This window comes from Hirundo rustica, chromosome 32, assembly GCF_015227805.2.
Source record: "Hirundo rustica isolate bHirRus1 chromosome 32, bHirRus1.pri.v3, whole genome shotgun sequence".
Classification (NCBI taxonomy): Eukaryota; Metazoa; Chordata; class Aves; order Passeriformes; family Hirundinidae; genus Hirundo; species Hirundo rustica.
Window position 1 is genome coordinate 637678 of NC_053481.1, and position 25651 is coordinate 663328.

At 47.8% G+C, this 25651-nt stretch overlaps 1 protein-coding gene and 1 pseudogene across 1 annotated transcript in view; both read right to left on the minus strand.

Moving 5' to 3' along the window:
* LOC120764620 (uncharacterized) overlaps positions 1-25651 on the minus strand; it is a 64381-nt pseudogene that overhangs the window by 22382 nt on the left and 16348 nt on the right.
* LOC120764604 (zinc finger protein 501-like) overlaps positions 10318-25651 on the minus strand; it is a 31772-nt gene continuing 16438 nt past the window's right edge. The window contains exons 2-3 of the mRNA XM_040088609.2: positions 13820-13901; positions 10318-13674 (exon numbers count right to left, since the gene is read on the minus strand). Coding sequence (XP_039944543.1) covers positions 12500-13674; positions 13820-13874 — 1230 coding nt within the window. The 5' untranslated portion in view covers positions 13875-13901 and the 3' untranslated portion in view covers positions 10318-12499. The remainder of the gene's footprint in view (positions 13675-13819; positions 13902-25651) is intronic.

Consider the following 25651-nt stretch of genomic DNA (forward strand, 5'->3'; position numbering starts at 1 on the left):
CCCACTTCTGCCCTGGCAGCACAGGTGCGTGAGCACAAGCAGAGAAACACTAACCCAGGGGGTTCCACTAAGATGAAGTTAGCCTCAACATCCCATGACCAAGCTGCCAGGTATTATAGAAGTGAGGATGATATGTCAGATCCCTGTGAAGGAACCTCTACCATGTATAGCCAGGAAGGGAATAATGACCAGTGCTAGAGGGGCCCTGCCTCTAGCCAGGGAGAGGCACGGGAAAACCGGGTCTATTGGGCAGTGTGGATCCAATGGCCTGGGACATCAGAGCCACAAAAATATGAAGTTTTAGTTGATACTGGTTCGCAGTGTACACTGATACCATCAGAATATGGGGGGACAGAACCTATTTCCATTGCTGGGGTGATGGGGGGATCACAAGAATTGACTCTGTTGGAAGCCAAGGTGAGCCTGCCTGGGACAGAGTGGCAGAAACATCCAATTGTAACTGGCTCAGGGGCCCCGTGTATTTTGGGCATAGACTTCCTCCGGAATGGTTATTACAAAGACTCTAAGGGACTCAGGTGGGCTTTTGGAATAGCAGCTGTGGAGGCAGAGGGCATTAAGTAATTGAATAGCTTGCCTGGACTGTTTGAGAACCCATCTGCAGTAGGACTCCTAAAGGTAGAAGAGCAAGGAGTTCCAGTTGCCACCTCGACGGTGCACCACCGACAGTATCGGACAAATCAAGATGCCGTGATCCCCATCCACAGGATGATTCGGGAGCTGGAGAGCCAAGGGGTGGTCAGCAAAACCCACTCACCCTTCAACAGCCCCATCTGGCCTGTGCACAAGCCTGACGGAGAATGGAGATTGACTGTGGACTACCGTGCCTTGAACAAAGTGACTCCACCTTTGAGTGCTGCTGTGCCGGACATGCTGGAACTCCAGTACGAGCTGGAGTCCAAGGCAGCAAAATGGTATGCCACAATTGACATTGCTAATGCATTTTTCTCCATTCCTCTGGCTGCAGAATGCAGGCCTCAGTTTGTTTTCACCTGCAGGGGCGTGCAGTACACCAGGAACCGACTGCCCCAGGGGTGGAAACACAGCCCCACCATCTGCCATGGACTGATCCAGGCTGCACTGGAAAAGGGTGAGGCTCCGGAGCACCTACAGTATATCGGTGACATCATTGTGTGGGGAAACACAGCAATGGAAGTGTTTGAGAAAGGAGAGAAGATCATCCAAATTCTCCTGAAATCTGGTTTTGCCATCAAGAAGAGCAAGGTCAAGGGACCTGCCCGAGAGATCCAGTTTCTGGGAGTCAAGTGACAAGATGGACGGCGTCAGATTCCCACTGAGGTCATCAATAAGATCACCGCAATGTCCCCACCGACCAGCAAGAAGGAAACACAAGCTTTCCTAGGCGCCATAGATTTCTGGAGAATGCACATTCCCGAGTACAGCCAGATTGTGAGCCCTCCCTACTTGGTCACCCACAAGAAGAATGATTTCCACTGGGGCCCTGAACAGCAACAAGCCTTTGCCCAGATCAAGCAGGAGATCGCTCGTACGGCAGCCCTTGGCCCAATCAGAACGGGACCAGAGGTGAAGAACGTGCTCTACTCAGCAGCCAGGAACAATGGCCTGTCCTGGAGCCTTTGGCAGAAGGTGCCTGGGGAACTCAGGGCCAACCACTGAGATTCTGGAGCCGAAGCTACAGAGGGTCCGAAGCCAACTACACTCCAACAGAGAAGGAAATCTTGGCCACCTATGAAGGAGTTCAAGCTGCCTCAGAGGTGATTGGCACAGAAGCACAACTCCTCCTGGCACCCCGACTACCAGTGCTGGGGTGGATGTTTAAAGGAAAGGTTCCCTCCACCCATCACGCCACCGAGGCCACATGGAGCAAATGGATTGCCCTCATTACACAGTGTGCCCATATTGGAAACCCAAATTGCCCTGGGATTTTGGAGATAATTACAAACTGGCTGGAATGTGAAAACTTTGGTCTCACAGATGGAGAAGAGCAGGAACAAGTGACACGTACAGAAGAAGGTCCACCATACAACCAACTGCCAGCAGTTTTTCACTGATCATTGAAACAAACATGGCAAGATCACGAGAAGAATCACAAGCCCTACTAAAATGTATACAAATGTTTTTAAAAATCCCTTCCACAATGGTGAAAGGTCAAACAAATTGAACGCACCATCCATCCATGACCCGGTTACCTCTCCAAGTTTGTTCACACTCTCCTGCAGTTGCTTGATGTTCTCATGAATGGATTTGGAATGATCTGACAAATTCATGCAGTACATTCCCTCAAATTCCTCACACCCATGCCCGTGTGTCAGCAATAGATAATCTAGAGCTGCTCTGTTTTGGAGACTCGCTAGTCTTACACTGTCAATGTCCAATAACATATCACTCAGAGCAAGAGAGGTGGCTCGGGCATGTTTGCTCAGCCAACAACCCACCCAATCCAAATGTGTCAAGGCTACTCCTGATGCTGCCTGTGGTGAAAAAAGTGCAACCGCAATTCTCTGAGCTTTGTTCCACGTGTGAACATTGTCATCACAATTTGGATCATACATTTTGATAGATCTTTTCCCTCTATAGTTTTGTGCTCTCAGCAGTGTGATGTTGGGTGTTAGCAATGAAAGCATTCCAATGCTGCATGGACCACCTGTGACATTTGCGGGGATTGCGGGCCAAATTCTGTCCCCACAGATAAAAAAGATTACTCTCGGCAATTGTGCTGGCACATGGTTGGATGGTTTGTCCAGCATCTTGGTGTAATTACACCAAGATGATGAATGTCTGTAAAAATTGAGGTTTGGAGTGACGTCTATTGTTTTGTTTTGTGCCACTCCAGAAAGGCCGAATTTCACACAAAATTGCATTAGGACCGGTCCAAGAATTTCCAATTCCTGAGGTTCAAAAGGAGCCACAGGAAGGAACTTTGTCCAAACACCCCATCTGTCCACTGGATTTACAATGGACTTTGAAATTGCTGGAGGGATGTTCTCTGGAATTGGCCATTCGTTCACTGGCAACCCCACTAAACATGTTGAGAAGGGTTTCCCTGGCTTTGAGTGTGTCAAGCAGATGGCATCCAAACCTGATGCATTGGCTAGAGTTTCCCAAACATTCTCTTTTGGTTGGGCCACGGGCAAAACTGCCGCATTGCTCAAGGCAACCAAGGAGAGAATGAGGCACACGTACAGTTCTTTCACGTTCAATGGCCTTTTTCCCATGGGAATCCCTAAAAATGCAAGACCACCCAAGTTCCAAAGAAAACCCAAAACCCAAAGAAAACTCAAGTCCTAGAGTCTCTTTGGCATGTGGAACGAAGGGATATCTGCTGTCTTGACACCGGCTCACGTCTGCGTGCCCACTTCTCTTTCTCCTGTCTTGGGGTCTGTGTCTCCTTGTGTCTGGACTCAGTACGGTTTCACGTGCCTCGCCGCCAGCCACTTCGGTTTGACCGCTGTGGAGACACAAGCATATCCCTTGCCCCAAGTCATTAATTTGAATGGCCCTTCAATCTGTCCTGTTTCTGGGTTTCTGACCAAAACCAAAGGATTTTCCTTTAGCTTTGCTCTTGTGCTGTTTGAAAAGTGTCTGACAATTGGTGGAGTTGGCTCTGCAAAAGAGCCATTTCAGAAATTCAACACATACAAGGCTTTATTCAAGCGCATGTACGATGTTGCATCTGCTTCTCCTCTTTTTTTTTGTCTGTCCAAAAGAGATTTCAATGTGTGACGTGTCCTTTCAATGATTGCTTGGCCTGTCGGAGAGTGTGGGATACCAAAGGTATGATGGACACCCCACCTCTTCAGGAATTTGTCAAGCACTTTCCCCATATATGTCGGTCCGTTATCTGTTTTGATTTCTTGCAGCACGCCCAATGATGCAAATGCTTGCAAGAAATGTCAACAAGCGTGTTGTGCTGTCTCACCTGTGTGCAATGATGCGAAGACTGCACCTGAAAATGTGTCAACTGAAACATTTTTGAGTTTCCCAAAGGATGGCTGTTTTGTGACATCAGTTTGCCATAACTGCAAACAGTGCAATCCTGTTGGATTAACTGCTCCCATGGAAGCAGGAGGCTGTACAAGCTGACAATCTGGGCAAGCACTAATGATTTCCTTTGCCTGACTTTTGGAAATGTGAAAAGTTTCCATTAGTGCTTGAGCATTCTGATGGAAGAACGTGTGACTCAATTTTGCCTGTTCAAAAATGTTCGGTAAAGTCCTTGAAATTGGCATGGCCAGTCTGTCTGCATGTGCATTACCTTCTACTAAAAATCCCGGGAGGGATGAATGTGCCCTGAGGTGAGAAACAGCGTACTTACATTTTCTGTGTTACAACAACATTCTCATGCACAGCAAGTATGAGTACAACACCTTGGACACACATCCGGTGAGCTTGCGATCTTTGCAAGTTTTGGACAGTTCCAGACCCCCCTGTCCAGGTCTCTGACCCTCCAAGGCAGCCAAAGGAATGCCCTGGACTCCAACAACTGATGGTTCCTGCTGCATCCTAGGGATGAATCGGAAGTAGAAAACAGCTGTATGAAGCCTCACATGACAGGTTGCAAAAGCCACTGAAGGAGAAGGTGGGTCAAGCCAACTTGCTGAACTCAAAGCTGTTCAACTGGCCCTGGACATTGCTGAAAGAGAGAAGTGGCCAAAGCTCTACCTCTACACCGATTCGTGGATGGTGGCCAATGCTCTATGGGGTTGGCTGGACAGGTGGAAAAAGGCCAGCTGGCAGCATAGAGGAAAGTCAATCTGAGCTGCAGTGGAAGGACATTGTCACTCGGGTAGAGAAGCTACCTGTGAAAGTCCGTCATGTAGATGCCCATGTCCCTAAGAGTCGGGCTAATGAGGAGCACCGAAACAACGAGCAGGTAGATCAGGCTGCAAAGATAGAGGTGTCAAAGGTAGACTTAGATTGGCAACACAAGGGAGAGTTGTTCCTCGCTCAATGGGCCCATGATGCCTCAGGTCATCAGGGCAGAGATGCCACCTATAAGTGGGCACGAGACCGAGGGGTGGATCTAACCATGGACAGTATTTCTCAGGTTAGCCATGACTGTGAGACGTGTGCTGCAATCAAACAGGCCAAGCGGGTGAAGCCCCTCCCTATGGTATGGCGGACAATGGTCCAAGTATAAGTATGGGGAAGCCTGGCAGATTGACTACATCATGCTTCTCCAAACCCACCAAGGCAAGCACTATGTGCTGACCATGGTGGAAGCCACCACTGGATGGTTGGAGACCTACCCTGTGCCCCATGCTACTGCCCGGAACACCATCCTGGGCCTTGAAAAGCAAATCCTGTGGAGACATGGTACCCCCGAGAGAATTGAGTCAGACAACAGGACTCATTTCAAGAACAGCCTTATAAACACCTGGGCTAGAGAACATGGCATTGAGTGGGTGTACCATATTCCTTATCATGCGCCAGCAGCCGGGAAGGTTGAACAGTGCAATGGCCTGCTTAAAACCACTTTGAAGGCACTGGGTGGGGGGACTTTCAAGAACTGGGAGAATAACTTAGCAAAGGCCACCTGGTTAGTGAACACTCAAGGTTCTACCAACTGAGCAGGCCCCGCCCAATCTGAGCTCCTGGGAACAAGAGATGGAGATAAAGTTCCGGTAGTACACATGAGAGGAATGCTGGGAAAAACTGTTTGGATTAATTCTGCCTCCAGCAAAGACAATCCCGCTCCTGGGGTTGTTTTTGCTCAGGGACCTGGCTGCACATGGTGGGTGATGCAAAAGGATGGAGAGACCCGCTGCATACCTCAAGGGGACCTTGTTTTTCGGTGAACACTGTGACTGTGTCTGTATTCATATTCACATGTATATATGCACATTATTTCAAGGTTAAAATTCAAAAATATATTGGTATGGGGAAAAAATTTGGGGTGGATAATGTTGGGAGTTAAGTTTTCCTGAGGAATTTTTCCTCCATAAGTTGCTAGGAGACTAAATACTGATGCTTAAAGGGTGCTTGACCCATACAAAAGAAATGGATCACTTAGTTTAGTGGGGGAGGAAAAGGATCCCAGAGAGCTGAGGGTGGTAGTCTCTCGGCTCTCGGTTTTCTGGGGAGGACGGTCAGGCGATGGCCAGCTGCGTGGATTCCACTGTTAACGGAGGCGTTCGGTCCTGAGAATTCTATCATCAGATGGAGCACCCAGGAATTCGGAGTTTTTGCCTGCCCTGCTGGATTTGGGTCAGCCCGGGTCCAGCTGCCGTGGCCTCTTCAGCACTGCTCACTTTGCCTGCGGGGACACCCCCCTGCCTGCCGGGACAACCCACCCTTTCCAGCCATCAGTCCCGGAGTTTCCACTATTTCGGTTTGGTCTTCTTGGGATCCCAAGAGATCAGATTGCCTGGGACTTGTGAGACAAAGCCCCTCGGGGTTTCTTGGTTCTGTTTATTATAATTATTATTATTGCTGCTGTTGTTTGTCTGTCCGGTTATATTTACTAGTAAAGGACTGTTATTCCTTTTCCCATAGCTCTGACTGAAAAGTTTTTTTTTAATCTTCCAAATTGTAACAACACAGAGGGAAGGGATTGGAATTCCCCATTCCTAGAGAGGCCCTGCCTCTCCCTAGTAGATACCTGTCTTTTCAAACCGAGACAGCTTACCCATCTCCAGACCCAGGTACTTCCAAGGCGACATCATTTGAATCTTTTCCTCCTGGAGCTCGAACCCTGCAGCAACCAAAGAATCGATTGTCAGGTCAAGTGTGTGGGACAGTAAGTCATCATTGGGGGCACACACGAGCACATCATCCATGTAGTGCAGGATGATGGCTTCTCCTACAGCTGCACGCACTGGGGACAGCAGGGAAGAGAGGTACCACTGACAAATGGCGAGTTTTTCATCCCTTGGGGAAGAAATGTCCCGTGGTATTTTTTCCTCGGGGCTTCTCGGTTGAGGGTAGGGACCGAGAAGGCAAAATGTGGGGCATCGTCAGGGTGCAGGAGGAATCTGGAAAAAGCAATCTTTGATATCAATAATTGCCAAATTCCCATTTTGGGGGAGCATTGCTGGGGACAGCATCCCTGGTTGGAGAGAACCCATGTCCTCAATGACATTATTAATTTGACGGAGATGGTGGAGGAGCCACCACTTGCCTTTGCCTTTTTTATAACAAAGACTGGGGAATTCTACAGAGACATGGTTTCTACAATGTGGCCTTTAGCTAGCTGTTCATCCACTAGCTCCTGAAGCACCTTCAATTGTTCTTTACTGAGCAGCCACTGCTCTACCCAGACTGGTGAATCAGTTTTCCAATTGAGTTTCTGGGTAGGGCGCTCTTCAGTGGCCACAGCCTGGAAAACCGGGGGGGGCATCTGGAATGCCAATCGTGACCCCCCACTGGGCCATCAGGTCTCTCCCCCACAAGGGCTCTGAATAATCTAAACCAAATGGACGCAGTGTAGCTAATTGTCTGTTTGGGCCCTTAATTTGCACAACACTTTTGGGTTGTTTTGCCCACTTCATCCCCCCTACACCTTCTACGTGCCCGGCCACAATTTGCAGTTCCCAATGTGAGGGCCACATCCTTTCCAGTACAATCATGATATCTGCGCCTGTGTCCAAAACCCCTTTGAGGTTTACTACTTCCCCACCGTGATGGACCTCACACCCTGTTATGAGTTTGTCGCTCCCAATAACTCGTGTGGGGCAAACATCAAGGTGTTTGTTCCTTGTGCTGTTTTTTTCAGGGAACGAGTCAGGTGCTGGAATTGCCTGAGCTATTATCTGCCCCTTAGGCAGAAACAAAGGTGGACGGACACAGCACAGCCCAAGAACTAGTTGTTTAGGGTTTGATGCAATGAGACCTGGAAGGATCTCGATCTCTCTCGGCGTGTACTTGGGGTCCCCAAGGATGATATACTTACTGCCAACATGTTGCCAGGAGCCTAGCACTTGTAGATCCAATGAACCTAAATGCCAGTCTGTGTCACTTAGGTGCAAGGACTCTGTCAGTTGCAACCTAAAAGGCTCCTGGAGACATTCTGTGGTTAGACAGGGTCTGCTCACATCATGATCTGAAAGGGTCATATCTGGTGACTTCCGCTGAAAGGTAGAACTGGTTATAGCAGGATTATTTCATTTACCATTTGCATTTTCCACTTTTTTCTCCCCCGTCCTCGGATTTGCCCTATTTATGTCGGCACGCTGGGCCAGTAAGTGCTGACATTTTCGTTTTTTGAAAAATTCCCTTGGAACCCTTGAGACCTCCTGCCCCCATTGCCCCGAAAGTCCAGGAATTGCTTCTTTAGAGGGCATTGAGATGCCCAATGTCCAGCCTGATCACACAGGAGACAGGTCGTTCTCTTGGGTGGTGGCTGTGGCACAGGCACAGGGGGCATGGCGTCTGCCGCGGCAGCTCTTTGTGGTGGTCTGAATGCATCTCCGGAACTGTGATTGAGGTGAGCTGTCATGAAGGGAACCTTCTGGGTACACATGTGGAGCATGTCATCTAAGGTTGGCACTGGTTCCAAGGGCAGGCTGAGGATGGCTGCCTTGCACTGTTCATTTGCATTGATCAGTGCCATCTCCTCCAGGACCTGTTCTTGGGCTCCTTCATTCTTAACCTGTGACTCGATAGCTCGGGTTAATCACTCCACAGACCTTACAAAAGGTTCTGATGGAAGCTGCTTTATTTTACTGTAAGGCTGGAAGGAGCCATTGGGCTGGATTGAAAAGAATGCTTTGAAAGCAGCCTCTTTAATGTGCTCTAAAACAGCTAAAGGAATTTCCTGAGCTTGCTTGAGTGCTGCGACCCATTCACCATCACCACATAGATGTTCTAATCGAACTGGTAAATTATTATTCTCAACAGCCGTTTCAGGATTTTGTCAAAGCTCCGGGAGTAAATCTCTTCATCTTTTTTTCCATGTGGAGTCCCAAAGCCTAAACCGTGTGGATGAAAGGAGGGCAGAAAAAAGCTGCCGGAGGTCAAAAGGAACAATAGGATTCCCAGCTAAATTTGCTTTTAAAAGGCTGTGAAAGTATTCACTTTTGTGTCCAAATTTGGCCTGAGCTTTGCATAAGTCCTGAATCGCTTGTTGCGGGAAGGGGTCCCAATCACTGTGGACAGCACCCCCCCTTTCTGACCGTCGGTATGTGACAGGGGTGGCAGAAAAGCCGGGATCACTTCCTGCTTCCGGCTTCCCAGCTTCCCCACTCCTCCCCTCTGGGGTGTGGGAACTGGGACTGTGGCGGGGAAACCGTGGGAACCAGGGGCAGGGAGGGGCTGGAGGCTTGAGTCACACAGGGCGGAGTTGGAGGGCGGAGCTTTGAGGGTAGGGGCGGAGTCAGAGGAGAGCGCAGTGCCGGGGGCGGCACCGAAGGGAGGGAGGGGTCTGGGGACAGGAAGGGATTGCAAAAGGGATTGTGGGAAGGAGGGGCAAACAAAGAGAGAGGCTCCTCATGATGCGAGAGCACATGGCTTCGGCCATTTTGGGAAACACAGGAGTCCCCTCCAGCTTGTGACCCCCCTTCCGAACTAAGACTAGCCTGGGGATCACTAAGACGGGTGTTTTGTGCACTCGAACTGCCTGCAAAAGGAAACCGAACCTGGGGTTTACAAACTGGGGAAGAAGGGAGTTTTGGGAAAAGTTATGGGGTTTCTAGAGGAATATTTGTTTTTGGCGAAGGGATTTTGGGGTCAGGATAGGGAGAAACTGAGGAAACTGGGGAAAGTCCACAAGGAACTGGCTTTTTTTTTCCTGTTCATTTTGTTTTTGCATTGCAAAGAAAATCTGCAAGCTCCAAAGAGCAAAATTTGCTTTTTCTTTATCATTAGGGGAGCTTGATTGAGACTATTTTTTTGGAACAGCTTCCCAACATTCTGGGGAGCTTATTTGCTCAGATGATACTTCTGGAAACGGAGCAAATAACCACCAAAGGAAATTTTTTAATTGCTTCTTGGAAAAATAGGTTTTCCCATCATCTGAGACACTTAAAATTTGACAATAGGCTCGTTTTTGAGATGCAGACAGCCTAGCAACCTTTTTTGGCTCAGATTTTAAGTTTCTGTGTCCCCTTTAACTGTGGCTGGGAAACTGAAAGTTAAAAAAACCCTTGCAGGAGAGAAAAAAAGCCAAAAAGGGAAAACAGTTTCTTTTTCCACCCCCCCTCAGACTGCTGAAAGAAAGGTGCTATTAAAGCACTCTAAAGGTTTACTCTGAAAGCAAAAACCTTCCCTGAAAGGAAAAAACCCTTTTCCCTGAGGATCAATGCCTCTTAAAAGGATTTTCCCTTAGAAAACCAAAAGTGGTACTCACCAAAAATCCAGCGTTCCTTTCCTTTCTTTCCCAAACACTCTTTTTGCCTGAGACTGACCCTTTTTGGTGCAGAAAGATCTTCCAGTCTCTGATCCCAGGATCAGTTTTCCACGAACATGTGGTCACTCTCTCTGGGAGCAGCCTGCTGGTCGCGGGCTTCTTTGCAGCACTCCAATGGGATTTTTGAGTCCAAAGGAGAAAACTGCAGCCCTGGCCTGTAGAATCCTGTGGTTCAGAGACTCCACAGCGAACGCCAAGCCTGACGGGTCTGTCTCTCTGCGTAGGTGGGCTAGGTTTCGTGACTCACGTACCTGCGTGAGATTCCTTGGCCACGTGCTCTCCGAGTGGTTCTTCCAGCTTTCTGGGAACCCCTTGTGGCTTCGAGCCGCACATAAGGTGCCAATTGTTGAGTTTCTTTAGGAGACCAGATGACCGCCGATGGCAAAAGGAAAGAGCCTGCTCTTTATCCGGGAGGGAAAAGATGGCTTTATTTGCCCAGGAGCTAGTTTTAGCTCCTTTCCTGTCCACGCCAGAGCCAGATCTCCTGAGGCCCTGCCCGTGCCAGGGCTTTTTCCCCAGGGGGCAGGGCCCAGAGGCAGGGACAAGCCACTGCGCAATCAGGGATAAAGTGAGAGTGGAACAGAGTTGAGTTACATTCCAGTGTCGGGGATGGGCAAGACAGAGCAGGGACAAACCTTGTGATACACTTAAAGGGGAACATTACAAATCTGATGAAACACAGTATAAACCCAATTAATGCATTAAAACAGGTGACAGTGACAATAACAGTGATGGTGACAGTGATCTCGTTAGTGTAGACACGAATAATCACAGGATGATTATATGCTGATGCTTTTATTGAAGAGCTCTGGGAATCAGGTATAAATGGACCCAAATCTGACCCTGACATAGGTTTGAGATGAACATGTTTTTATACCCTTCTCGTTATAGAACTATATATTAATTATTAAACCCATATTGTTCTATTGTATACATTGATCTTACCCAAGCATGAATTCTTGTCATTTCATCATGTCTCCCAAACATCCTTTCTCATGATTCTTGTTACGATTACATAGTTTCTCATAATTCTCATTACAACTGACCAATAATTATACTCAATTACCAAGTAATCATTACATTTAACAATCATATCATTTATCATATGATGATTATGCAGGTCCAGTTTCACATGATCCACGAAAAACAAAACTCAACATTTGTTCCCAAGGACTAGTTCCCTTTCCCAGGCCTACCAGACTTAACCTTTCTTTCTGCACCCTGAATCTATTCTATACAATTCCCATGAGTTTAGAAACATTTTAACCCTATGCTATCAGTGTTAATGACAATGACAGTGACAGTGAAAATAGTGAGAGTGACAGTGATAATGACACGGACAGTGACACAGATCCCAGGAATGGGAACAGATCCATTGGAGATTGGGAATGGGCAGGGAACGCAGGAATGGGCACAGATCTATTGGAGATTGGGAACAGGCACGGATCCCAGTCCTGGCACCGGAGGAGGAGGAATTTTGGGAAGTGCAGCCAAGCTCCTGCCAGCTCTGGGAAAAGATCGTACAGGGATAAATTAATTGGGAATTGAATTGGGAATTGCAGTCAGCAGGGCAAGGGCAAAATCCGGCAAGAGGGGAGAGGGACCAGGAATGGGACTGAGAATGGGAACAGGGACAGGGAATCAGGAATGGGAATATGGGATGGGGATTAGGAAAGTGGGATTGGAAACAGGAATACAGGAAGGGGACTAGGAACAGGAGCCGCTCAACCTGGGGAGCCCAAAGCCCTGAGCAGTCCCCAAATCCCTGCCAGGAAGCCTCAACTCCCTGGCACCCAGCATCCCCCACACCCCTGGAAGATCCCCCCATGTCCCCATCCACGCCTTTGTTCAAAATCTTTATTTTTACCGCGTTTTTGGGGTGTTTGGAAAGGACAAAAAGAAATGAAAATAGTCCAGGCCACAAAGGAATCAGGAGGATGTGGAGCCCCCAAGCCAGGTGTCTTCTCAACACGGATCACCGGGGCTCACTGGGGCACATCCAGCATGGATCCCCCCATGGGGGATGGAGCTGGAGCAGCACACAAAGCTCTTCCAGCACTCGGGGCACTTGCAGGGCTTCCCTCAGTGTTGCCTCCGTTGGTGTTGGGTCAAGGCTGAGCTCTGTGAGAAGCTCTTCCCATACCCGGGACTCACTTAGGGCTTCTCCCTGGTGTGAATCACCCAGTGTTGGATCAGGCGGGATCTGCGGCTGAAGCTCTTCTCACACACCCCACACTCAAAGGGTCTCTCCCCGGTGTGGATGGACCGGTGGGTGATGAGCTGGGCATTGTCCCTGAAGCCCTTCCCACACTCAGGGCAGCAGAAGGGCTTCTCATCCGTGTGAATCCGCTGATGCTTGAGGAGATGGGAGGTGGTCAGAAACCTCTTCTTGCATTGGTCACACTCATAGGGCCTCTCCCCTGTGTGGATCCTCTGGTGGATGGTCAGGTGGGAGCTCTGGTTAAAGCTCTTCCCGCACTCCTGACACTTGTAGGGCCGTTCCCCGGTGTGGATCCTCTGGTGGACAATCAGCGTAGAACTTGACAAGAAGCTCTTCCCACACTCCCCACACTCGTAGGGCCGTTCCCCGGTATGGATCATCTGGTGGATGGTCAGGTTAGAGTTTGACCTGAAGCTCTTCCCACACTCCCCACACTCATAGGGCCGTTCCCCCGTGTGGATCCTCTGGTGTCTGATCAGCTCAGACTTTAACCTGAAGCTCTTCCCACACTCCCCACACTTGCAGGGTCGTTCTCCTGTGTGGATCCTCCGGTGTTTGATCAGGTTAGGATTTGACCTGAAGCTCTTCCCACACTCCCCACACTCATAGGGCCGTTCCCCCGTGTGGATCCTGTGGTGTTTCATGAGTTCAGAGCTCGAAATGAAGCTCTTACCACACAGCCCACACTTGTAGGGCCGTTCGTCTGTGTGGATCCTCTGGTGTTTGAGCAGTTCAGAGTTTGATCTGAAGCTCTTCCCACATTCCCCACACTCAAAGGGCCGTTCCCCTGTGTGGATTCTCCAGTGCTGGAGAAGCAGGTATCTCCACCTGAAGCTCTTCTCACATTTCAAGCACTTGTGGGGCTTCTCCCCATCGCAAAGCTGCTCAGGAACCCCCAGCTCCGATCTGCGGCCGCCTCCCCATACCAGGGTGGATCTTTCCTCCTCGGATCCCCGTGATCCGCGTTTGCAGCCCCTCCTTGTGAGGGATCTCCGTGGCTTTTCCTCCCCGCTGGATTCCTGCGCCGCGGAGCCGCTCAAAACAGCCTCTTCCATGAGGATCTGCCACGGGGATTTCTCCTCCCTGATCTCCGTGCTCAGCTCCTTGTCTGGGGGAGGAAGGACAAGGAGAGGATGGGATTTGCCTCCGTGCACAGGGAAGGGGAAGGAGATGTTGTCCTGCAGCCGGGGGCCAGGCTGGGCTGGGAGATGGAGCAGGAGAGAGGGGCAAAGGGGCACTGACTTCCTCCTCACCTGCCTGGGGCTCCCGGACCATCTTCCTCTTCCTCGCGGCCTCCTCCTCCTCCATTGGGCTGAGGTTTTGGAATGGGAAATGCTGTTTTAGGGGGGAAAACAAGGGCTGAGCATGTTGGCTTGGACGGTGCCGCTGCCAAGTGCAGCTGCAGAAGTCAGCGCCCCTTTCAGCCTCGGGGTGCCCGGACCCCACTCATCTCCAGGCTCTGCCCGCCGGTTCTGGGCGATCGCCACGGGCGACCCCCCAAAATCCCACCAGGGCTTTTCCGGCTTCGCTTGGGGCTCCTGCAAGATCCGAATGTGAAAAGTGCATATTATATGGCTCTATGCAAGATATTTACTGTATGTATTATCTTGTATTCATTAGTAATGTTGTATTAATATCCTGATAGTATGGTAAATGTAGTTTTGTAGTTAAAATGCAGTTTTTATATAGCAACCACAGGAAAACATAAATCTTTCAGAGAAAAAGAATTGACTACTTCCTTATCAGAAGAGACCAACTTCTCCTGTCTTGCTCAGCCCTGAAGATGCCATAGAGATTAAAGCAAAAAGAGTGACACTAACCAGAGAGAATTCTTTGTTTGAATGGAATTTACGCATCATGTATGAAATGTATGAATATTCAACAGGCGATTGCTTTTAAGAGGTAATCCTTTGTTAATGGGGGTCCTTCTTTGGAGCTTTTTGCTCGGGAAGGCACCCAGCCGTCTGTAACTTTGTTTTTATTGCCTGGTATTGTCCTAACCCTAATTGTTCAATTTTTTACTCTAATTCTATTTTTATAACCATTTTAATTACTATTAAACTTTCAAAATTTTAAAACAAGTGTTTGGTGGTTTTCACAATTATGGTAGCAGAGGATGGTTATAGCACCTCACTGCTGGTGCCTTAGGGGAATCAGGGTGAGGACGGCGCGCCCTGCCCAGTTGGCAGCCTCGCTCTGTGTTCCCCTGGTGTGACCGACAGATGCAGGTTACAATCAATGGACAAAAGGAGGCAATAAAACAAAGAAAAGGGAAAAGATTCCCTAAAACCGTAGTAATTAGCCCCTAAGACTAAAGTGTACACAGAAGACCAAGACCCAAGGACAAAGGATAGGTAAGTACAGGTTTGGATGGGGCGGTTAAGGGGGGGATGAATGTGTGTGAATGAGAGGCAGCTGGTTATCCCAGGCCTGCTAAGTGAGTGCAGAGTCTCCTATGCTGCGTTTCCGTTCTTTTGTGAGAAAGACGGCCAGTAAAGAGATGAAGCGGGTGATAAGAAGAGCGAGAGAACCCCCCCCGGGAAACGGAGTCTTAGAGAAGGAGTGGGACCCCTAGGAGAGAGAAAGCCATGGCTTTTCCTAGTATAATCCATTGGGGGCGAAAAAAAAAAAAAGGAAAGGGCCCCTAAAAATGTTGCTAGATTGAGGGATTAATATCCCAAGAGCTCCCATGGTTCTGCTGGATTGAGGTTATGCCCAGGAGCATCTAGGGTTGGACAACACAGCTGGATTGAGGGGATATCCAAGAGCACCGGGATTGGCCAGTCACACCAAAAATTTTAATAGGTTGTTTGAAAGTAAAAGGTACCTTATTGTTGTCTTGTTGTGTGAGAGTGAGTCACACACAAAATCTGCCTCAGCTTCCCTGGGTGTGTGGGACTGTGGCAGGAGGTGTAAGTGACCTGCAAACAGGCCATTGTTCCCCCGGGCAGGTGGGGGCTATGGCAGAACCTGTGTGTGACCTGCAAACAGGCCATTGTTCCCCCGGGCAGGTGCGGGCTATGGCAGAACGTGTGTGTGACCTGCAAACAGGCCATTGTTCCCCCGGGCAGGTGGGGGCTATGGCAGAACCTGTGTGTGACCCACAAACAGGCCATTTTCCCTCCGGGCGTGTGGAGGAGGGGCCGTGTAAAAGTGTAAGTGACACGCAAATCAGCTGCGTTGGTGGACCGGCACCACAGGTGACCAGATTCTGGGCCCTCCTCAGAGGCCCAGCTATACTGGAACCCAGAGGCCAACCCCAAGGCAAGGGGCCACACGGAGTTGCGATTCTCTGGCGACAGGGATCCTGCTTCATGTCCTAAGGGTGCGAAAGAATGTGTGAAAGTGAAGGAGAAATTAAGTAAGAGTAGATGGATGAAAGCATATGGAATGTTGATTGTTAATTTTAAAATTCTCTGTATCTCCTTGGAGGGTGGTGTATTGTATTGAATAGTTTAGTGAGAAAGAGGGGATTCTTTTGTGTGTGTGCATAGATAGAAGTAAGTGGTCTTTAGGTTATAATAGAAAGTGAAAAACAGAGGTGGGGGATTGTGATCGTGACACGCAAAGCAATCACACAAGACGAGAGATGTTCGCAGGACAGAGACCTCTCTGTTCCAGCTCAAGCTGAGTCAGGGCGGAGAGAGAGCCTCCTTGTTTATTTCTTACTTTTTATACGATTGTGGGTCTGGCTGAACATTGGCTTCTGCGGTTTTCCACCCCTCAGCCTCAGTGGCTAGACCATCTGTCAGTTACAATTGTTTTTAGGTTAGAAATATGCAAGCAAAGGACAGAGAATGAAAAACAAAGGATTTGTTTATGTTACATATGTGGGAAAAAGGTAGAAACTGCTCCTAATATTGTACAGTAGCTAAAAGTCTGACTCCATTTCAAAAGGTTTTAAAAAACTCAGAAAAACCAGGGTAACAGGGGATGAATAGATGAGATCTTGAAAAATGGGACAGAAAAACAGAAAGTTGGATACAGGGAAGAAAAAAGGGTGTAAAAAATTACCAACGCAAATACCTCAAGATAGCCCTCTGGGAGTTCTGTTAGCTAACTGGGATAAAAACCCTTGTACAAGAAGAAAGGAAAAGGTAAAGATGATACAACTTTGCACGATAGAATGGGCAGAGAAGGAAATAAGATCTGACCACGTTTACTGGCCCAGATACGGCTCTTTTGAAAATTGGATTTGTCAGGCTCTAAATGTATTTGTAAACTCAAAGGAACCGTTTAATCCCAAAGAAAGAGAAGATGCCACATGTTGGACAGGAGATTTTAGGCGAATACAAATCTTTAAAGTATCAGAAACCGCCGAGATGAAACAAGAAAAGAAAAAGGGGAAAGAAAAGGGAGAGGAACAAGAAGAAAAGAAGGACAAAGAGTGGGATCCTTTGCAGGCTTTGCCCCCTCCATTCCCGCTGGCGCTCCCGCTGTTCGTGGCCGAGCCCCCAGTCCCGGGTCCCGCTTCAGCCCCGCCTGCCCCGGTTCCCGTCCCGAGTGCCGGCTCGCAGCCCGTGGCAGCTGCGCCAGTCCCCGCATACACCCCAGCCCCGGCCCCGCCGGTGAATTTGTCTGCCCCGGCCGCCTGGTCTGCGGCCGCCCTAAGGGCCGTGCCGGGGGTCCCTCCTGACACGTGGTCTAAGACCACCGCCCCGGCCGTGCCGGGGGTCCCGTCGCTCCCCGCTGTCCTGTGATATATGTGCTAAAGTTAATTCGTGTTATCAAGTTATAAAGGGTAAATGTTAACTGTATAAATATGAGTGTTAAAGATGTGCTCAAACTAACATAGGTAAAGGTAAAATGGAGAAACCAAAATGAAAGAATTTCCTCAGCTTGGGAAGCACGGGAGGGACACGAGGAAAGTATGATTGGAATTACCAGAAAGGGGGCCTTGAAACTATCGCTGCAGGGAATCCCTGAAAAGATACAAAGGACAACAGAAAACGGAGATACAAGTCCGGAGACCAAGATAATCACTTCAGATGGATATCTCTACTCGTCTCCGTCGAAATTAACATATCCACGACACACCCGGGCTCGGCCATCAGCTGCATTGTTCCACTCTACCGGTCCATTCAGACTCCCGATACCGGGACTTGCATAATTAATGAAGACGCCTCGGAGAGAAGAACGTCAGAATCCCGGACTTCACTCCGCGATCTAGTGTATAAAAAGGGGTGGCTGGAGACCGAAATTGTGAACTTGGGGGGATACCAGGCTGGCAGAAGCTGATATCCGTGTTCACCCAGCGGCGATCCTGGGCTCGACGCTGTCCTTTTAATTGTGGCTTTCTGAGACTGATATTTTGTCTCACAATAAAATTCTAAATTTTTGATACATCGAATCTGGTCGATTTTATTTATAACAATTCTGGTGACCCCGACGTGATTGGAGTGATACCAAGACCCCCGTAGGACCCCCGTCTCTGACCAGGAGGCGCCCTGCTGAATTCAGCGGCCTGGCAGAGCTGGGGTAGCCGGGGTAGCCGGGTGGAACCAATCAACCACACGACGAACAGAAACCGCAAAAGCCACACTTAAAAGGGAGATAGGCAAGGTCAGAGCTCTCGGGGAACTCGGGGAGGTTTTTCTTTGGAAGCAGAACCTCCGGAGCCGCGGCGAAGAGATCTACTCATAAAAATCTACGTGCACGAAGAATCCACACAGGAAAAGGATCGTAAGTATTGCGTGGTTGAGTGGGAGTGACCGAGGGTGTGAGTGAGACGTGATTTTATCACGAAGCGAGTGGGACCCCAAAATCGCAGTTCCATTGTCCCGCGAGGGGCGTGGTCGGTTGCGGGGGAAGCGAAAGTTTCGGGGGTAAAACGCACCTCACACGTTAAGCCCTGAAAACTCGGGGAGTTTTCGGAAAGGGGGGATCGGTCACAGGAAGGCTGAAAGGGAAGGTTACGTCCTTACACGAGTTCCGGGGACTGGTAAACCTTTCAGCCTTGGACCAGGAACGGTCCGGGGAGGAAGTAAGGAGAAGGGAGAGCTCACACACACCAGAGAAAACCCGGGGGGGGAGCGATCACCCACAAAGGGTAAGTATCTGGTAAACCCACACCATGGGGCAAACAAAAAGCAAAACTAGTAAAAGGAATTTAAGAAAAACAAAACGGGGAACCAGTAAAGGAATCCCCGAAATCCCAGTTGAGAGCCCGCTGGGATGGATGTTAGAACATTGGGAAGAATGTCCCATAAGGGAAAGAAAATCCAAGAAACAGATGGTACACTATTGCATAGAAGTGTGGGGAGGGATGGAAATACGGGATCACGTAACTTGGCCCGTGTTTGGAACATTTGAGGAATGGATATGTAAGGCACTGGTGCTTTATGTCAGAGAGAAGGGAAATGCAGAGGAACAGGAATATGCTGGGGTCTGGGGAAAAATAGATGCGAGATTGCTACCTGTGAAGATAGAAAACCCTACCGCTGTCTCAGGGGATAAATGGGAACCCTTAGACAATTTACCTCCACCGTACATCGTGCCCTCGACCCCTCCCCTCCCAGAGCAAAATAATCCGCAAAACTCTGGGAGATTAGGACCTCCTTTAGGACGAGGAATTCCTATGCCTCCGTCTCTTCCATCTGCCCCTCCATTAGAATCACAATCAGGGGCCCCGTTCCCACCGGTTGGGCTCCCTCCCCCGCTAGAACCTGTACAAGCCCCTCAGCCACTGGGAGGGAGGACACAAAGTACACACACCTCTGCACCAACACGGGATGACTTGCTGCCTGATTTAGATTTGGCGGGTTTCTTTAGTCCCCCTGCAAATACACAGCAGAGTTGGGCAGAAGCAAAACACTCACCTCCCGCTAGGAGGACCAGAAGACAGCTAAAGAGAATGAATGAGGTGGAGAGTGAAGGGGAGGGTGAAAAAGCCAATCTTCTCCCCCTAAGGGAAATACCCACCGCTCCGGGAATTATCGGGTACGTAAACGTCCCAATTAATACCAGCGATGTAAGAGCCTTCAAAAAGGAGATGGGGAAACTTATGGATGACCCATTAGGGGTCTCCAAAAGGCTAGATGAGTTTTTAGGAACTAGCATCTATTCATATAAGGATCTCACAGCCATTCTCAGGTCCTTGTTCAATACGGAAGAGAGAGAAATGATCAGACAAGCGGGGATAAGGGAATGGGAACGGAGAAACCCTCAGAGCACTCCTGGAGATCAGAAATGGCCAAGCCAAGATCCCCGATGGAATGCTCAGACCGAGGAGGGTAGGAGAAGTATGATTGATATGAGGAACATTATCATACAAGGAATCAGAGAGGCCGTGCCCCGGGGACAAAATCTGAGTAAGGTTTTCGGGGAATGTCAGGGGAAAGATGAGACTCCCACAGAATAGTTAGATTGAGAAAAAGCCTCCAGATATATTCAGGGACAGACCCCGATTCTCCCGTGGGGGAGGTACTGTTGAAAACCCAGTTTGTAGCAAAATCGTGGGAGGACATCAGGAAAAAGCTGGAGAAGATCGAGGGATGGCAGGAGAAGGGACACGGGAAGCCCAGAAAATCTATATGAGAAGGGATGAGGAAAAACAGAAAATACAGGCTAGGGTATTAGTAGCTGCTGTAAGGGAAGCCCAGAAACAGGAACGCCCACAAGCTTCGGAGAAACCCTTAAGGAAAGCACCTCCGAAGGGGTCAACACGTCCGCAGAAGGGGACCTCAGAGAATCGAATGGAGGGGTTGGAATGTTTCTATTGTAAGAAAAAAGGACATATGAAAAGGGATTGTCCAAAGAGGATAAGGGATGAAAAGATGTTTCGGGAGGACTAAGGACGTCAGGGGCTCTATCTTTTAGGGTCCATAACATCGGGGGAGCCCTTGATAACATTGAAGATAGGACCCAAAGGAACAAAAATGGATTTTCTAGTAGATTCTGGGGCTGAGAAAAGTTCATTTAAACAGTTGCCCCCAGGATGCCAAATAAGCAAAGAATCTATGGTAGTTATAGGAGCTAAAGGGGAACCGTTTAAGGTACCCATTGTAAAAAATGTGGAAATTGAATCAGAGAATAAAATTTGCTTGGGGGACATGTTGTTAGTAGAAGAAGCTGATTACAACCTGCTGGGTAGGGACCTGATTGTTGCACTGGGTATTAACCTCATTGTAAGGAATTCACAGATTATGGTTAGCATATATAAACTAACCCGTGAAGATGAGGACAAAATTAACCCCAAGGTATGGCATACAGGGAAAGAAGCCGGAAAATTGGTTATGGAACCCATTTCAATTGAAATTGAGAAGCCTGAAGATCCCATAAGGATCAGGCAGTACCCAATCCCTTTAGAAGGGAGACGGGGACTGAAACCTATAATAGAGGATTTAATAAGGAAAGGCATATTGGAGCTGTGTATGTCCAGGCACAATACCCCGATTCTGGCTATTAAAAAGGCAGATGGGAATTATAGGTTAGTGCAAGATTTAAGAGCCATAAATGAAAGAACAAGAACCCGGTTCCCTGTAGTGGCTAACCCCTACACCCTTCTGAATAGGATTTCCCCGGAGGATACTTAGTATAGTGTTATAGATTTAAAGGATGCATTCTGGACTTGCCCTTTAGCTGAAGGCAGCAGGGACTTTTTTGCATTTCAATGGGAGGATCCAGATACTAACAGGAAACAACAGTTAAGATGGGCCTCACTTCCCCAAGGATTTGTGGACTCCCCAAATTTATTTGGACAAGCATTAGAACAATTGCTAAGTCAGTTCTCCCCTAGGAAAGGGACAAAGATCTTACAGTATGTAGATGACCTATTGGTGGCTGGTGAAACAGAGGAAGATGTAAGAGAATGTACCATTGATTTATTGAACTTTCTAGGGGAAAAAGGATTAAAGGTAGCAAAACAAAAGTTACAGTTCACTGAATCTGGGGTGAAATATCTAGGGCATTGGTTGGTAAAAGGGAAAAAGAAATTAGATCCTGCAAGAATAGCTGGGATTATAGAACTGCCTCCCCCTAAAACCAAAAGACAAGTACGTCAGCTATTGGGGCTGTTAGGATACTGTAGACAATGGATAGAAGGGTATAGTGAAAAGGCTAAATTTTTGTATGAAAAATTAACTGCAGAAAAGATAAAATGGACAGAACAGGATGATAAAGAACTGGAGCAATTAAAGGATGCTTTGGTAACTGCCCCAGTATTAAGCCTCCCTGATATAAATAAGAAATTCCAATTATTTGTAAATGTAGGGAACCACACAGCATATGGGGTGTTGACACAAGAATGGGCTGGATATAGAAAGCCTGTAGGTTACCTTTCCAAGCTATTGGACCCTGTAAGCAGGGGGTGGCCTACATGTTTACAGGCAATAGTAGCTGTTGCCTTATTAGTAGAGGAAGCCAAAAAGATTACTTTTGTGGCTCCCATCACAGTTTATACCCCGCATAATGTAAGAACAGTTTTGCAACAAAAAGCTGAGAAATGGCTCACGGATGCAAGGCTTTTAAAATATGAGGCCATCCTTCTTCATGCTCCAGAATTAGAATTAAAAACAACACAAGCAAGTAACCCTGCTGGGTTCCTGTTTGGGGAAGCATCATCTGAGCCTATACATAATTGTACAGACCTAATAGAATTACAGACAAAGATTAGAGAGGATCTGGAGGACGAGGAACTTGAAGAAGGGGAAAAATGGTTCGTAGATGGGTCAGCCGGAGTTATAGAAGGGAAAAGAAAATCAGGATATGCTATTATAGATGGGAAAACTGAGGAAGTAGTCAAATCAGGCCCCTTGGGCACTTCTTAGTCAGCCCAGGCATGTGAATTGTATGCTGTGTTACAAGCTCTCAAAGAACTTAAGGGAAAAATAGGGACTATTTTTACTGACTCAAAATATGCTTTTGGGGTAGTACATACTTTTGAAAAAATTTGGGAGGAGAGAGGACTAGTGAACACCAGAGGGAAAGGTTTAATACATGAGGATTTGATAAGGCAAATTCTCAAGGCAGTAAGGGAACCCAAGGCTATTGCAGTAGTATATGTGAAAAGTCACCAAGCTGGATTACAATTCAGAATACGTGGCAATAATCTGGCTGATCAGGAAGCCAGGAAGGCAGCTCTCCTCACCCTGGACATCCCGGAAAGCAGAACAGAAAACCCCAGAGAATTTTCTCCCCATCCTACAGAAAAAGAAATTGAGGAATTCAAGAAAATAGGGGGTATTTTAGTAAATGGAAAGTGGAAATTGACTGACGGTCGGGAATTGATTCCAAAGGCCTATGCCAGGACCATATTGAAGAGATTACATGCACAAACCCATTGGGGAACTCAAGCTTTAGCAGAACAATTTCTAAAGTTCTTTGGATGCAAAGGTATTTTTGAGTTAGCAAAGCAGGAAGTTCAGAGTTGCTTAGTGTGCCAGAAAATTAATAAGTCAACGGTTAGGCAAAATGCATTGGGGGGACGCCCCTTAGCATATCGTCCTTTTGGGAGAATACAAGTGGATTTCACAGAGTTACCCAAAATAGGTAGATATAGATACCTGCTAGTAATAGTAGATCAATTAACACATTGGGTAGAGGCATTCCCTAGCCCCAGGGCTACAGCTCAAACGGTAGCACGCAAGTTGCTAGAGGAAATAATACCCAGATATGGGATCCCTGACTCCATAGATTCAGATCAGGGAACCCATTTTACGTCCAAGGTCATAAGAAACTTGGCAGAAGCTCTGGGGATCAGATGGGAATATCATACAGCTTGGCATCCTCAAAATTCAGGACAAGTAGAAAGAATGAATCAAACTCTGAAGGCACAGTTGTCAAAACTTATGCTGGAAACTAAAATGACATGGATTAAATGCCTCCCTCTAGCCCTCCTAAATATTAGGACGCAACCTCATTCAAGTTCGGGATTATCTCCATTCGAGATGCTGTACAGAATGCCCTATGAGCATAGAATGCCAATTGGACACCCCCGGGTAGAGGATTGTCAGATCCAGTCTTATATTGTTTTGATTAACAAAAATTTACAGGAACTACGGAGACGTGGACTGATAGCACAAAGCACCCCCCTGGGATTTGCTATCCACAAAATCCAGCCGGGTGATCGGGTGCTAATCAGAGCGTGGAAAGAAGCACCGCTGTCATCGCATTGGGAGGGACCTTTCCTCGTCCTCCTCACTACAGACACTGCAGTGAGAACAGCAGAAAAAGGCTGGACCCATTCCTCCCGAGTGAAAAAGGTGGAACAACACAGCAGCTCTCCGCAGTGGAAAATCACCTCAGCGCCTGGAGATTTAAAGCTGAGAATCCATCGAGACACCCAATGACCAGCGCTTAACGGATAAGTTGCACCCAGGCAGGATGCCCCTGCTATCCTTTTGTTCATTTTAAGTGCGGGTATTGTGAGCAAGTTTGGGTAACTCATTGTATCCGGGGAGCTAGACCTTGGAATTTGTGTATCCCTTGTTACGAGGAGGAAGTCAGGCTTACCAATCTATTCCTATACGTTGCCACAGAATCGGGATTGTTCGAATGGGATTCTCCTGAGTGGTTCCACTATTTCACTAAAGGGATAAGGGGAGGATTAAATAAAAGGGCGGATCCACTCGTAATTGAGTGCAGGAGAATGTTGAAAGTACCCTGTAGAGCAGATCAAATAAGAAGATCTTGGTGGGAACAGTACAAGAGGCGATACGCTCAGAGAAGCACCGGCAGGGACCCGGAAGAATATCCCTGCTGCCAGGAAGATGGTTTACCCCGCCGCTGGTGGCAACCCAACGGGCGAAGGGTGGAGCAGAGGGATAGGTCTATGGGTAACCCTGGTGATCCTGAGTCGAGCCATGTACCCCACGAATGGCCTCCACAAACCCCAAGAGGGAATGGGGAAGGGAACTAATCCCTCCAAGGTTCCTTCAAACCTTACCAGGAATGGAGTTTTAGAATCCAGGGTACGAGTAGACTGGTTTACACTAAAAAGTGGGGAGAATCACAAATGGAATGAAGGGGTTAAATTGAACAAATCCAATCACCCGATGGCAATACCTAGGAGGAGAAGGGAGGTAAGCAGTCTTCCTCTGATCTCAACCTGCAAAGAATGTAACAAGACTGTCTGGATTGGAGGAAAAAGAGAAAGTACTTTTGTAGGATATCTACAAGTTAACCCCTTGTGTTATGATAAGAAAAAACTGAAAATGTGTGCCTTGAATGGGAAAACATATTGGGTGGAACAAAATGAGATATTACAAACAGCTGCTTTAGCCAATGGACCTATATTACTCGATATGTTGGGGGAAAATGATGAAAGGGTTTGTTTAAGAATGGACAAAGTTTTTTATTTTTCTAAAGATGAGGAAGGGTTAGACCCTGAGAACAAGATACAAAAGGTAGCCCTAGAATTTAAACGACAGGAATTAGCAGCTAAAAAAAAGAGAATGGAGCAGGAAAGAATGAGAACACTAAGTGAGCAATATGAACAATTAGAAAAACAATCTAATGATTGGAGCCTGGCTACTTCCAGCAAAAACCTTTTCCTAGATTTAGTACAAGAAATTGCTACCGAATTAGGGCTAACTAATTGTTGGATCTGTGGAGGATTAAAATCCGCAGAAAGATGGCCCTAAAAAGGTGAGAGTTTAACTCCTGAACAATTGCTAAAATGGGATAACAAAATCTTAAACACTTTGACCCGACCAGGAGGATGGACACTGGACGAACGAGTAATAGGGACAATCTGTATAAGCAGAGAAGGAAATGTTTACAGTGATGTAGTGGGATACACTCCTTGTCTATCCACTCTAGCTGTAAATTCCAACAATAGATCCAAGATATGGCAACCAGAACCCCCTAATGGGTACTGGGGAAAGGAAAAGCAAGAAAAATGTAGTTGGGTAGAGGAAATTGAACTCTGTTGGCATGAATTTGCTAACGCTAACCCTTATTACTCCTTAACTGAGTTAGTAGAATTTTGGGACAAGCCTGAAAATATAAATATTAAATGGAAAGCACCCAGCGGAATTTATTGGATTTGTGGAAAAAGAGCATACAGTGAGCTACCCCGGAGATGGAAGGGGTCCTGTACCCTAGGTATGATTAGACCCTCTTTCTTTACACTCCCCAGAACTGGT